The sequence below is a fragment of the Miscanthus floridulus genome, chromosome 10 (genome assembly GCF_019320115.1).
Source record: "Miscanthus floridulus cultivar M001 chromosome 10, ASM1932011v1, whole genome shotgun sequence".
Taxonomy (NCBI): domain Eukaryota; kingdom Viridiplantae; phylum Streptophyta; class Magnoliopsida; order Poales; family Poaceae; genus Miscanthus; species Miscanthus floridulus.
In genome coordinates, this window is record NC_089589.1 from 133,348,333 (window position 1) to 133,360,797 (window position 12,465).

The following is a 12,465-nucleotide window of genomic DNA, read 5'->3' on the forward strand; positions in this document are numbered from 1 at the left end:
CTCTAGTAGGTGGATAGCCGAGACGTGAAGGCATCTGTCCTCCTCGGCAAAGATAACTCTACCGGCTATGAAACTCTGCTCACTAGGGGTAAGGTTGAGGTCGAGGGCCTGGGGAAGTAGACGGAACTCTGTCATCTTCAAGTGCTCATAGTGGTCCCTCATCACTCTGCGAAGTGCCTTGTGTGAGACAGCTCGCAGTCCCTCCTCAACCGTGTCCTCTATAGTCAACTCGGTGAAAGCTGGGACAGAAGGTAAGGTAGTGCTAGCTGGGAACTCGACTAAGGTGACAATCGGTCCTTCGATTCCTCCTTCCTGAGCTAACTTCCCAGTGCAAGTGACCTTGACAAGCTCGTCAGGGACTCCTAACGTGACGAGAACTTGGCAGAGGGTCTATGCAAAACACCCGAGCTCACGTAGGTCGAAGGTAAGCTTGGCATGGGGAGGGGGAGGGGGAGGGGGAGGGGCCAGGGTTGCCCCAGGAGGGACCCGCCTCCTCCGCCAGCTCTCGACTAGCCGGAGGACCCGTCTCCTACCCCGGAGGACCACGTGGCGGCCATGGGCACGACCACAGACACTCCGTCGGGGGACGAGGGGACTCAGCAGAAGCCTTCCTCCGGTTCCGCTTCCTGACCGTTGCCCACTGGTTCGTCCTATGGGAAGAAGGTAAGTAACTATAGATGTTATCACTAGTACTTCATATGATACGTTGAAAATCAAAAGAGAAACTGATAATTTTTTGTAATCACTTATGCAGGGACTGGCTAGTTCTGTCGGGTGCTCTTGACCCCCCACGCACCCCCGTTACCGTCCTAGGATGTCTGTGCAGGAAACACTTCCCTGGCCTTGTGGACTTGAAAGAGGGGAGGTGGGAGCCGGCCTGGTCGTGGGACAGGTACAAGCTCGGCTCGGATGACGAGCAGGACAACAAGCAGGAGCGGGTTTTGGCGGACTTTTGGGTAAGTGTCTCACAACATAGCTCAATACATTTCCTCCATTGCTTAAGTCTTTTATTGAAATAATGAACGGATACATCGTGTTTGTATGCAGATGTACTTCAAGGCCGAAGAAGGTAGAGAGACCCTGGCAGATCAGACGGCACACAAAGCCTGTAAGAAGTACGTCGACGACATGATTCACGAGGCGCGACTCTAGGCCCACGTCGACTACTACAGGTCCATCAAGAAAGAGCCCCTCAACAAAACCGACGCAAGAAAGTTGGCGCTGACCAAGGAGCAGTACCTTCAGGTAGGTGAATAATATTGATTTGTTTTGAGATTTAGTAGGTCCAGAATTGATCTTCTTATATGTCAAACACTTGATGATGTGTAGGTGCCGGCCTCGTGGTGCATGTCGCATAGATCGGCATGGTCGAGGATCATGGACAGGTACCTTGACCCGGCGTACATCGTAAAGCACGAGCAAGGCAAGCAGAAGCGGGCACTGAGGACCGCTCCAACTCACCACCAAGGCAGCCACAACCTCCCCGCATTCAAGTGGGCACTTGTACGAGATGTCATTTATCTATTCTAATGCTCAATTTTGCCTAATTTCTAATCATCTTGCCGTCTTTCTCGCAGGAGGTGGCACACCCGGACGTGCCGGTGTCGGAGTTTGGGGCATGGGCTGTGTCCCACATGGGCCCGGTGAAATCCGGTGTTGTCTTCAACCCGGATGCCCCTGCCCAGGCTTACTCTGACTTGAGCGTCCACGCTAAGGTCAGAGACTACACGGAGGCGGTTAGGGCGCTCCGTGGCTCAGATCATAATCTGAGCACTGAGCCCCTTGAGACAGAGGTGATCGTGAGGCTAGGGCAATGCAGGAAGCACGGGCGGTTGTGGATTGCAGACGGCGCCGACTCCTCGAGCTCTGCGCCCTCTATCTCCGACATGAGGGCATGGAGCACGGCCAGAAGCCTTCCCATACGTGCACGGCCAACTCCAACACTGTCGCGGGTCAACGAACTTCAGGTAATTCCGGTTTCACTCGTCGTACATTGAACGTTACACACATTGATCAGATTTACAATACTGAAACGTGTGATTGAAACACTGCAGGCCGAGCTGGCAGAGACAAGGGAGACGCAAGCGCACCTGACTGCAGAGCTGGAGGCCACGAAGAAGCAGATGGCGGACATGTATCAGATCATGCAAACCATCGGGCAAGCATCGGGTGTCCAAGTGCAGTTGCCAGCTCCAGCTCCGGTTCTACACTTCACTCCTGTGAGTATGAAAGTTTAATGCGTTCGTGCCGTTGGGATTGTCGGCCTTCATGCCGTTGTGAATTTCGGCCTTCGTGCAGTTGTGATTGTCGGCCTTCGTGCCATTGTTTCTTGCAGGTTGGAAATCTCCCCGTGCAGGGGAGGTGCTGCCGAAATTTTCAATTTTGAGTCTAACACATGCAATCTCTTCTCTTTTGTGCAGCCTCCGTCGGCGGGTTCAAACAATCCCGCTAGCGTGTCACCGGCGGCTGATCACGTCAACCCTTCGCCACAGTCCGGTCCTTCACCGTTGTCCAGGGGGCCACACCTGCAGTCTCCATCGCCGCAGTAGGGATATTGAACTTGTAATAATAAACTTGTGATGTTGAACTTTGGTGCATTTGTGATGGATTTTTGATCGATTTATTAAATATGCGTGTGCTTGTGATATATAATGCATGTTGGTGATATAGATATGATGATTGATGTATATATATATATATATATATATATATATATATATATATATATATTGTCTGTTACAATGGAATGTAAAAAAAATTGCAATTCTCGGGGTCTTTGCCGAGTGCCATGGGCAAGGCACTCGGCAAAGATTTTTCAAAAAAAAAAATCTTTGTCTAGTGCCTCGCCGCGGCACTCGGCAAAGTATTTTTTTAAAAAAAATCCAGAAATTCTTTGCTGAGTGCCTAAACAGGGACACTCGGCAAAGAAATTATTTTAAAAAAAAACTTTGCCGAGTGCCTGGGCAGGGGCACTCGGCAAAGTAATTTTTTAAAAAAAATAAAAAAAACTTTGCCGAGTGCCTGGGCAGGGGCACTCGGCAAAGTACTTTTTAAAAAAAATAAAAAAAACTTTGCTGAGTGCATGGGCTGGAGCACTCGGCAAAGTAATTTTTAAAAAAAATAAAAAAAAATTTGCCGAGTGCTGGGTCGGGCACTTGGCAAAATAACCGTTAACGGCCGGCGCGCAACAGCCGAAAATATTTTGCCGAGTGCTGCCCCAAGCACTCGGCAAAATTGTTTTTTATTTTGCTGAGTGCCCCGATAAAAAGCACTCGGCAAAGACCCTTTGCCGAGAAAAATTTTGCCGAGCGGACTTTGCTGAGTGCTACACTCAGCAAAGCCTTTGCTGAGTGCAAAGGGCTCTTTGCCGAGTGTAAAAACACTCGGCAAAGCCGCAGCCTCCAATAGTGATTTGAGTCTTAAGTTAACCAGTTTAGTCTCCAAATAAACTCCAAAAATCCAAGAAATATATCTACAAACATAGTTTAGAAGGTAAAAAAATCATGTAATTTCTCAGCATACATATTCAGGTGAAATTCGAAGTTTCTTAGCAAATTAAGTTTTAATTGGAAACTATATTTAAATCATTCGAAACAAACCATGTTGGACTTAGCCCTGTTTGATACAGCTTATAAGTTGTTTAGGGCCAAAATAAGCTGAAAATAATAACCAAATGTCATGCTTTTGTCCAACTTATTCTATTCGTGCTTATTCACACAACTTTCCTATTTGTACAAAAACAAGAAGAAGCTAGGTCAGGTCTTCTTATTTTGACTATATTTTTACTCTATTTGCACAACTTCATTGGAAAGTGCTTCCCAAAGAAGTTATACGAAATAGGGCCTTAGTCAACTTTCGTTTGACCTAGCTCTTATATTGATATTCACATAATCACTTTTGAAAGTGGTAACATGTAAATTACAGTACAAGTGGTATACTATCAAGTGAACTTGAAATTTAAAAGTTTAGTTTGCCACCCAAGGATCTGAGTTGATTTTGTGACTATGTCTCTTGTCCTTTGCAGTGTGATGATGACAATTTGATCAGGCCAAGGCGCTCGTCAAAGCTGGCTGATGCTTACGATTGGCTTTGTTCTAACCTTCTTGTGGGTCGTGATTCTTCTGAAGAAAAGAAACTTGAGGAGCTGATAACTTCACCAGACCGGAGAGACAAACATCATGTGATCTCAGTGTGTGGGAATGCTGGTGCTGGAAAAACATTTATCGTCAAAACTATGTATTATAGATGCATACAGCGCGAGATGCTGGAGGACTTGTTTGGCGAGTATGCTTGGGTCGATGTACCCCATCCTTTCGACATCATGGAGTTCTGTCGGAGATTATTCTTCTGCTGGATAGGAACTTCAAATATGGGCCAAGATTTCGTCAGTGAATGTTCGAAACTTATGCACCATAAGCGGCGGTTCCTACTTGTTACTGATGGCTTGCAGTCCACGAATGACTGGAACTCCATACTACAGGCCAGGCAGCCATTGACAGCTTGTATAAGCTGTATCGTTGTTGTTACAAGGGACCCAACTGTTGCCAGACATTGTGCAACAATTGAAGATGAGATATGCAGCATTCGAAGTCTACGAGTAGATGAAATGCGTCATCACATTAGAGATAAGGTACGTTTTTATTTAATTTCCTAAAACAAACATCGACTTACTTTTAGGGTGGTTGCTACTCTAGTCTGACTTGATAGAATTGATTGGCATGCATGCTATTTTAATTTGGAGATTACCGTCATGAGAATCTGAATTCATTTGGGGTTTCCATGGGTCCATTTGGATTAGCTAAATTTTTTATAAGCTGTGATATATAGCTGGTGGGTGCCAACTACTAGCTTTTTATAAGCTCGGCGGTTGAATAGTTTAAAATCAGCTATAAGCTAGAGTATAAGCTGGATTGTTTGAATGAACTAGAGTTTTTCTGTCAGCTAGTAACTTATTTTAGTCTATACAAAGAGGTTCTACGTTAGGTAGGGTGGTAATAAGAAAGAGGAGCAATAATATTGGCTTTGTATCTTTCCTAGCTTGGAGTGGTACCATTAGGAACGAAAAGGTATAACCTAATAAGATAAACAAAAAAAGCAAGTTACAATCATGGTACTTCTTGGTACCTTTATATATATTTACAAAGCCAGTTAAACAGAATCGATAGAGAAACATTAGGTTTAAGAATTAACAGAGAACCATTAGCTTTAATTAAATTGTTAAGATCATTTGGATGATGAAGATCATTTGGATGATGGAGATCATTTGGATAACTATAACTCTGATCTGTGTTTTTTATATTACCATAGAAATGATGAATAGGTTGAAGAGTCTTGTAGAAATATCATAGTAATACTAGGAAAAACGTTAAAAATTCATTCACACATTACTAAGTATAAAATAAGTCAACTGAAAAATAAGAGAAAATATCATCTAGCCATTTTGAAACTAAACATCACAGCGGTCCAATGAAGGCCTAGAACAAAAAAAATTAGAAAAACAAATGTGTTCTAAAGGTTCTCAATCCTTATTGATCTTACATGAAATACTCCCTCCATTCTAAATTATAAGATGTTTTGGCTTTTCTAGATTCATAACTTTTGCTATGCACCTGAATATAAATTATGTTTAGATACATAGTAAAAGCCATGTATCTAGAAATGCCAAAACGTCTTATAATTTGGAACGGAGGGAGTACATTACAAATGATCCTAGCTAGATTACAATTTCTTTGATTTGTTCTTATCAGTAGGAGATTCCACCAAATCTGGCTAAGAAAAATATCCTAATAATTGAAAATAAGTATTGTAAGATTAAGTTGACTTTTAAATTTTGTAAATATCAAGAGATGTTAAATTTAGGCAACCACCGCTGATCTTTGATTGTCTAGTGAAATGAAGATGTAAGATTCTTAGGCATCTGTTTGTTCGAAGTAACCATAAACTAAGGGAAATTGATACATGCGATCTGGGACACCGGTTTACTCTGTATTGGAAGCAGGGTGCTGTGAAATTATTAATTCATTATTATATATTGCAGCAGGAGAGTGTGATCATTAGTTCTTCATCTTCATTTTGTGAAATTTGATTGGAAAGTCCAGAAGAAAAAAAGAACACACGCGCCAGATATGCAGTATTCAGTATTTGCAGTATTTGCAGAAAATTTTGGAGGTGTAATATATGGCGTAATAGTTTTCAACATTTCCATTATACTAAAGAAAATACTATGGCTTCACATTGTCTTGGAGCGACGTCAAACAATGTTCTGCTTCTTTGATTTAGTGCCATTTGAACCGGTTTGTCCTTAATTTGTTTATGAAGGCCACAATTTCTCCATGAAATTAAACACCTTCATGGAAATTAAACATTATTTGTCGGTGCAGAAAGTGACCACCACGTAAATATTTGTAGTTTTGCCATACGTTGTGATCGGATGTGGCCTAGCACTCAATGACACATGGTTTATACTGGTTCAGGCAACGTGCCCTACGTCCAGTTTGAGTCGGTCGGTGACTTTATTCCTGAGCCCAGGTGCTCGAAGTTTACTGTGGGGTTACAAATGTAAGGGAGAAAGATGGGGGGTGCAAGAAGTCTGGTCCGATTCTGGTCTGAAGGGCCGAGAGTGACGGGAGCTCCGCTATGTGCTAAGTGTTTGAGTGTGTGCTCGAGGTTTGAACCTGGTGGTTCGGTGAGAGAGCGCACCCCTTTTTATAGATAAAGGGGATGGCCTTACAAGTGAGAGATAGAGAGAGTGTATGTATGCTAAGTCTCATTGCCCACGCCGTCGGGTACAAGATGATTGTAGGCGCCCATAACACTGTTAACGTCAGATGCATGTGGGAGGTTGCGTCGTCTTCTTCTAGTATGGCAGACGTCGGTGCCTGCCATACTGTTGATGCCCAGAGGCATGCGAGGGGTTTTACCGTGCTCGTCTGGTATGGGAGTTGCGGGTGCCCACAACATTGTAGGGCAAATATCGGCGCCTACAACACTTCTTGGGTTCTGACATGCCTGAAGGTTGCAGGGCACTCTTCTGACATGCCCAGTCGGTACTGTCCTATAGGTGTATAGGGTATGGTCCTCGGTATTGCGGTTGACTTGAGTGCCCTGTCTTACTTGCTCCGTCCATTTCCTGGTCCTCACCGAGCGGGGCGTCCCCGGTCGGTTGGTCCCAGTTGGCTTCGACTGCGCCAGTCGGTGAAGAGATATAAGCAGGGGTTCGGTGTGTCCCCGGTCGGAGACACAGGTTGGAGTTCGGAAGCGGTGTTTAGACAGGCCTTCCGGTCGGAGAGGCGGGCCGGAGTCGGAAGCGAGCGTTGTTCCTCCTTGGCCATGCCTTCCGATCGGAGAGGCGGGCCGGAGTCGGAAGCGAGCGATGTTCCTCCTTAGCGAGGCCTTCCGGTCAGAGATTGGATTGCCCTTTTGGCCTGTCGTTTAGGTGTTTGGGCCGGCCCAGGAGTTTGTGCGTCGTTCGCAACGTCGTCTGCTGGGCCGAACTTTTGCTGGAAAGCCGGTCCATGATGGACCCCGGGTTTATGAACCCGACATTATTGCTCATATAATTCCTTAATAAAGAAGTCCAACATCTCGAGAAGTGGGAGAGGTTAGTGCAGACCAAAAGTGGCTATATTTTCCTGGCCTTTGAAATTATTTTGGAGTAATAACAATCATTATATGGCGATACAAACTTTAAATGGAAGTTTATGACATTGTATTTCTAAGAGTGCAGTCTACGACCTAAAATCCTTTTATATTATTAAAAAGTATAAAATGAGAGTTAATAGAAGATACAACCAGCACTAGAGTTCCAACTTAACTTGAGGATAGAAACTTTATTGGAAGTAATAATATTAAATTTTGAAAAACAAAATTTGGATTCATGACATCATTTGATATGAGCTGCAGCAAGAGCCACATAGTTTAAGCTAATGTTTCAATTAGATGCATATGAAAGATACACGGAGATGCCGTGCAAATGAAGAAACTATGGATATGGATGACAAAACATATAGGACAATAATTGACAAGTTTATCATAACTAGATAAAAACTACAGAGTCTCTATCATGCCTAGTGTGTTTAAGAAATGAACAAAGAGTAAAAATGCAATTTAATATATGTAGTTGATATAACTTAAAGTGAATTGCCATCTATTGTATGAATGTTACAAAGTCTACATTGTTGCATAGCATTATGCTTTTCATTTAATAGTGGCGTCTAATTTAGAAACATATATAGCATACTTATATGAAAACTTAGGGGTTACATTACATAATGTTTCATAATGGCTTATGTGGGTTATTTAAATACAAATTAAGGGGTTATTTCAAATTATCTTTTGCAGTGACATAGCTCTATAATTTATATGTAATGCTATGGGGTATTTTACATTTTCTTTCATAATGGACGATGTGGATAATTTAGATACAAATTTAGGAGTTAGCTTTATGTATTTTTCATTATGGCAAAGGTGCGTAATTTTTTTTGTATATAACATAATGGTTATTATTGATAATGATTATTAGAATCTACCAAAAACTAAAGGATTGATATTTCTTTGATCATGGAAATTTCTACGATTTATCTTGTTTCCTATCTCGTCTCGGCTGGATTAATGTGGAGGCTTCTTTAGGGCCTCTAATTAGTATTAGCAAGATTGTAAACAAAAATGGCATGTGAAATAACAGCTAAAATTTCTAGTTTGTGCATGTGAAATAACATGTAATACAACGATACGGTTATTGCGTTCAGTCTAATCTAACTAATAACATTTCCCTATTTCGAATTGCATATACACAGATTATTGTACAGCAGCTATGTGAAGTAGTGCCAGCTGGAACCCCTGGGCAGGAGGATCCCGAAATGACAAACGAAGAGTTTGATATGCTGCTGACAGAGGAAGCATTTGGTATCATGAACAAGTGTGGCAGATCTCCAGAAGTAGTAGGTTGTTTACGGAGCTACTTGGTATCCAAACATGGTGATGCCGCAAAGATTGCGGCGCTCAGGCATCTGAATGACAACTTCATGCAAGAGTTGAGGGCTAATCCAGATCTTGGCAGTTTACTGAGAGTGTTCACCTCGATGCATTCCAACATTCATGCTTGTCCTCACGTCATCAAGAAATGTCTCTTTTATCTCTCGATTTTCCATCAAGGACGCAACATTCGTCGGGACCGATTGGTGAGGCGTTGGATCGCGTAGGGCTACTCGGAGGGCATAGACAGCAGCAGCATGGTGGTGTATACGGAGACGAAGCTCTTCCACAAGCTTGCCGAACTGGGAATTATAACGCAGCCGGCGGCGCCACAGAGCAGTAGTCGGACTGGGACCATGAGAATGAGCTCTAGCCAGGTCAACTCTTTGTTCCTGGAGTACATCACCTTGTGTGAAACAGAAGAGAGAATTTTCCTGCCACTGGAAGTCACCGTGCTGGAGGGTGGACGAAATCCCTCAAAAGAACACGTAGGTCAGCATCTTGCTATCCGGAAATGGACGGGAGAGAAAGCTGTGTTCGACTGCTTGGACTTCTCGCGGCTACGGTCTCTGACGGTGTCAGGAGAGTGGCAACCATTCTTCCTCTCGGACATGATGCTGGTGCTGCGGGTGCTCGATCTGGAGGGCACCACGAGCAATCTGAGGGATGGTGACCTCAAGCAAATCGTGGAGCAGCTGCCACGCCTCAAGTTCCTCTCCCTAAGAGGGTGCAAAGAGATTACTCGCCTCCCACGTTCCATGGGTGGCCTGAGGCAGCTCCAGGCTCTGGATGTCAGAGGAACCTGTGTTGTCAGGCTCCCTGGAAGCATCGTCAAGCTACACAAGCTGCAGTACCTTCGTGCTGGCGATGGTCAAGGAGGCGTCAGAGTGCGAGAGGCATTGGGGCACTCAAGGATCTGCACACACTGGGTGCCATCGACGTCAGCTCATCAGGCGTCATCAAACGGCACAACAGTATAAGGTTTCCAACCAACTCCTTTGGTGAACTCAAAGTACTGAAGATTGCATGCAGCCCCCGCATACATGTACAGTTCGCTCAAGGGGCGGTGCCCAAGCTTGAGAACGTGAAACTGTACTGTCATGATAGATGTTCATTGCAGTTTTCTGGACTAAAGTTCCTGAAGTCGTCCCTCAAGCAAATATTGCTTAAGGGCCCCGGTTGCAACGCAGTCGGGGTTTCAGTGCGGGAGCAACTCAACCTGCAGATTCCGAACAACCAAATCGCCCTGACAATAGCTCAGGGCCATGGATCACAGCCGGAACCGGGCCCGGCACAGGGTAATCAGGAGATGCCGGCATCGAGCCTGGCTGAGCAACGCTACTGCTGAATTAATTGAAGCGAGCATGACCATCGCTGTTGCAGTGTGTCGGCCGCACCGATCACTCTCAGCGTACAACATCAGGAGAAGACTCTGCTGCAGACACAAATGAGCAAGAGCGTCAGGCCCAACCTGTCGAAGCCCAGACCAAGAGGATCAGGAAGCCCAACCCAGCGGTGCTAGCTCAAATGCTTTCAAAATGATTCTGGATTTTCTCCTTTACAACATGTAACTTAATGTCAATATGTTTGGCAGCACACTTCACTTGTTGTCATAGGAGTGATTTACTTTAAATGGTTATTGCTATTGTCTACCATTGTAAATTCCGGGTACAAATTCCCTTAACCACTTCATAACAAGCTATACTATGGGTATGCATCATTGATGATACCACAACTGTTTAGTTAGAGCTTTTCCATAATAAAAACTCCAACTGCGAGTGTTAGCAACTACTGTGGATTTCACTACACATCTCGTCGAAATTTAACATTTGTACCCACAACTATTTGAGAGTACTTGTTCTTCCTTACTCAGTATGAAGCCTTTAATGTTTTGCAAAATTGCAAGACATTCTTAACTCCGTTCCAGTGATCTATATCTAGACTGGACTTCTGTCAAAACATCCCGGACACGTGAACTACATCCGGGTAAGTTCTTACTTGTGCACTCATTAAGCATCCAATAGCTGAAACATATGGAACCATGTTTATTTGATTGATCCCATATTGGTTTCTGGAACGCTGAAAGTTCCCCAATCTATCACCCTTGAGTATAGGAGCAGGCGTAGGTTCACTCACATGCATATTTTATTTCTTTAGAATCTTTTCTAAGCATGCCTTTACGATAGTCCTAATACCCTATTTCTTCTATCTCGGTGAATTTCAAATTCTAGAACCAATGACGCTTGACCAAGATCATTCATATTGAAACTTGAGGACAAGAACTTCTTCTCCAATGGCAGATCAACATCACTACTGGTGAGTAGGATGTCATCTATACACAGGATGCGGAAAATGAATTTTCCATTCTAGAACTTTGCATAAACGCTATTATCCTTCTCATTCTCTTTAAACCCAAACTTTCTTATTGTTTCATCAACTTCAAATACTACTGTCTAGAGGTTTGTTTTAACCCATAAATGGATTTCTGCAGGCGACATCCCATATGTTCTTTTTTCTTCCACAACAAAACCTTTGGGTTGTGCCATGTAAATGTTTTCATACAAATCCCCATTGAGGAATACCGTCTTTACATCTATCTGATGTAACTCTAAATCGTAATGTGCCACTAAAGCCATTATGATTCTAAAAGAATCCATGCATGAGACTAGAGAAAAAACACTCATTTTAATCTATTCCTTCTCTTTGCATAAAGCCTTTTGCTACAAGTCGTGCTTTATATCTTTGTACATTCCCTTTGAAGTCACATTTTGTTCTGTAGAACCATTTACAGCCTACTGTTTTGGCTCTATTAGGAATTTCTTCTAAGTCCTAAACATGATTGGTATTCATCGAATTCATTTCAGCTTCCATAGCTTCTTGCCATTTAGACAAGTGAGGGCCTCTCATGGCTTCTTCAAATGAGGTGGGATCACCCTCCATTTGAAATTCTTCACTAACATAGACTTCATAGTCATCAGGAATGGCTGATTTTCTAGCTCTTTGAGACCTTCTGGGGCCTCATTGGTTGGCACTTGTTCCATCCGGGGCTGTTGTTGCTCTTCCTCGTGTGCGACAACGGGCTCTATAGGATCTTGAAGGATAGGTTCCTCATGTTCGTTTATTGTCAGTATGGGAGAATCAACAACAAGTGCTGTCACTACAATGTCTTGCACTGTTGGTGCAGCAGCAACAGGTAGCGAGAAAAATAGCTCCTGAACCATCGGAGTAGGCATGTATGCCCGGTTCTCCTCAAGGTTAAGCATCATATGTATCAAGGGGGAGGTTAAGCATCAAAGGGGAGGTTGCTTTACAAGTTGGATGCTTTGAGACTAACATATTTTCAAGCTTATCATATGTGTAGTAGTCTCATTGTAAGGAAAATGGAGTCCCCGGAGTTAAGCATCGTACTTCAAATATCCACCACCTATTGCAAGTGGTATAAATCAAATTGGTTTCCACATGTGGTATTTCTAAACCGATATCATCATGTTG

General features: G+C 43.5%; 1 protein-coding gene across 1 annotated transcript; it reads left to right on the plus strand.

The window, feature by feature from the left end:
* Positions 1–1,886: 1,886 nt before the first annotated feature.
* On the plus strand, positions 1,887–10,321 carry LOC136489695 (disease resistance protein RGA4-like). Its single transcript, XM_066486261.1, has 6 exons — positions 1,887–1,967; positions 2,055–2,126; positions 4,025–4,630; positions 8,796–9,068; positions 9,201–9,860; positions 10,094–10,321. The coding sequence occupies exons 1-6, from the start codon at positions 1,887–1,889 to the stop codon at positions 10,319–10,321; spliced, it is 1,920 nt and encodes a 639-aa protein (XP_066342358.1).
* Positions 10,322–12,465: the final 2,144 nt, after the last annotated feature.

What these genes read in the sequence shown, in the direction of transcription:
- LOC136489695 (XM_066486261.1), top strand. Translation starts at nt 1,887, where the DNA reads ATGAGGGCATGGAGCACGGCCAGAAGCCTTCCCATACGTGCACGGCCA. An exon ending in AGGCCACGAAGAAGCAGATG is followed by an intron (nt 2,127 to 4,024) that starts GCGGACATGTAT and finishes TGTCCTTTGCAG; the next exon opens with TGTGATGATGACAATTTGAT. An exon ending in ATGGTCAAGGAGGCGTCAGA is followed by an intron (nt 9,861 to 10,093) that starts GTGCGAGAGGCA and finishes TGTTCATTGCAG; the next exon opens with TTTTCTGGACTAAAGTTCCT.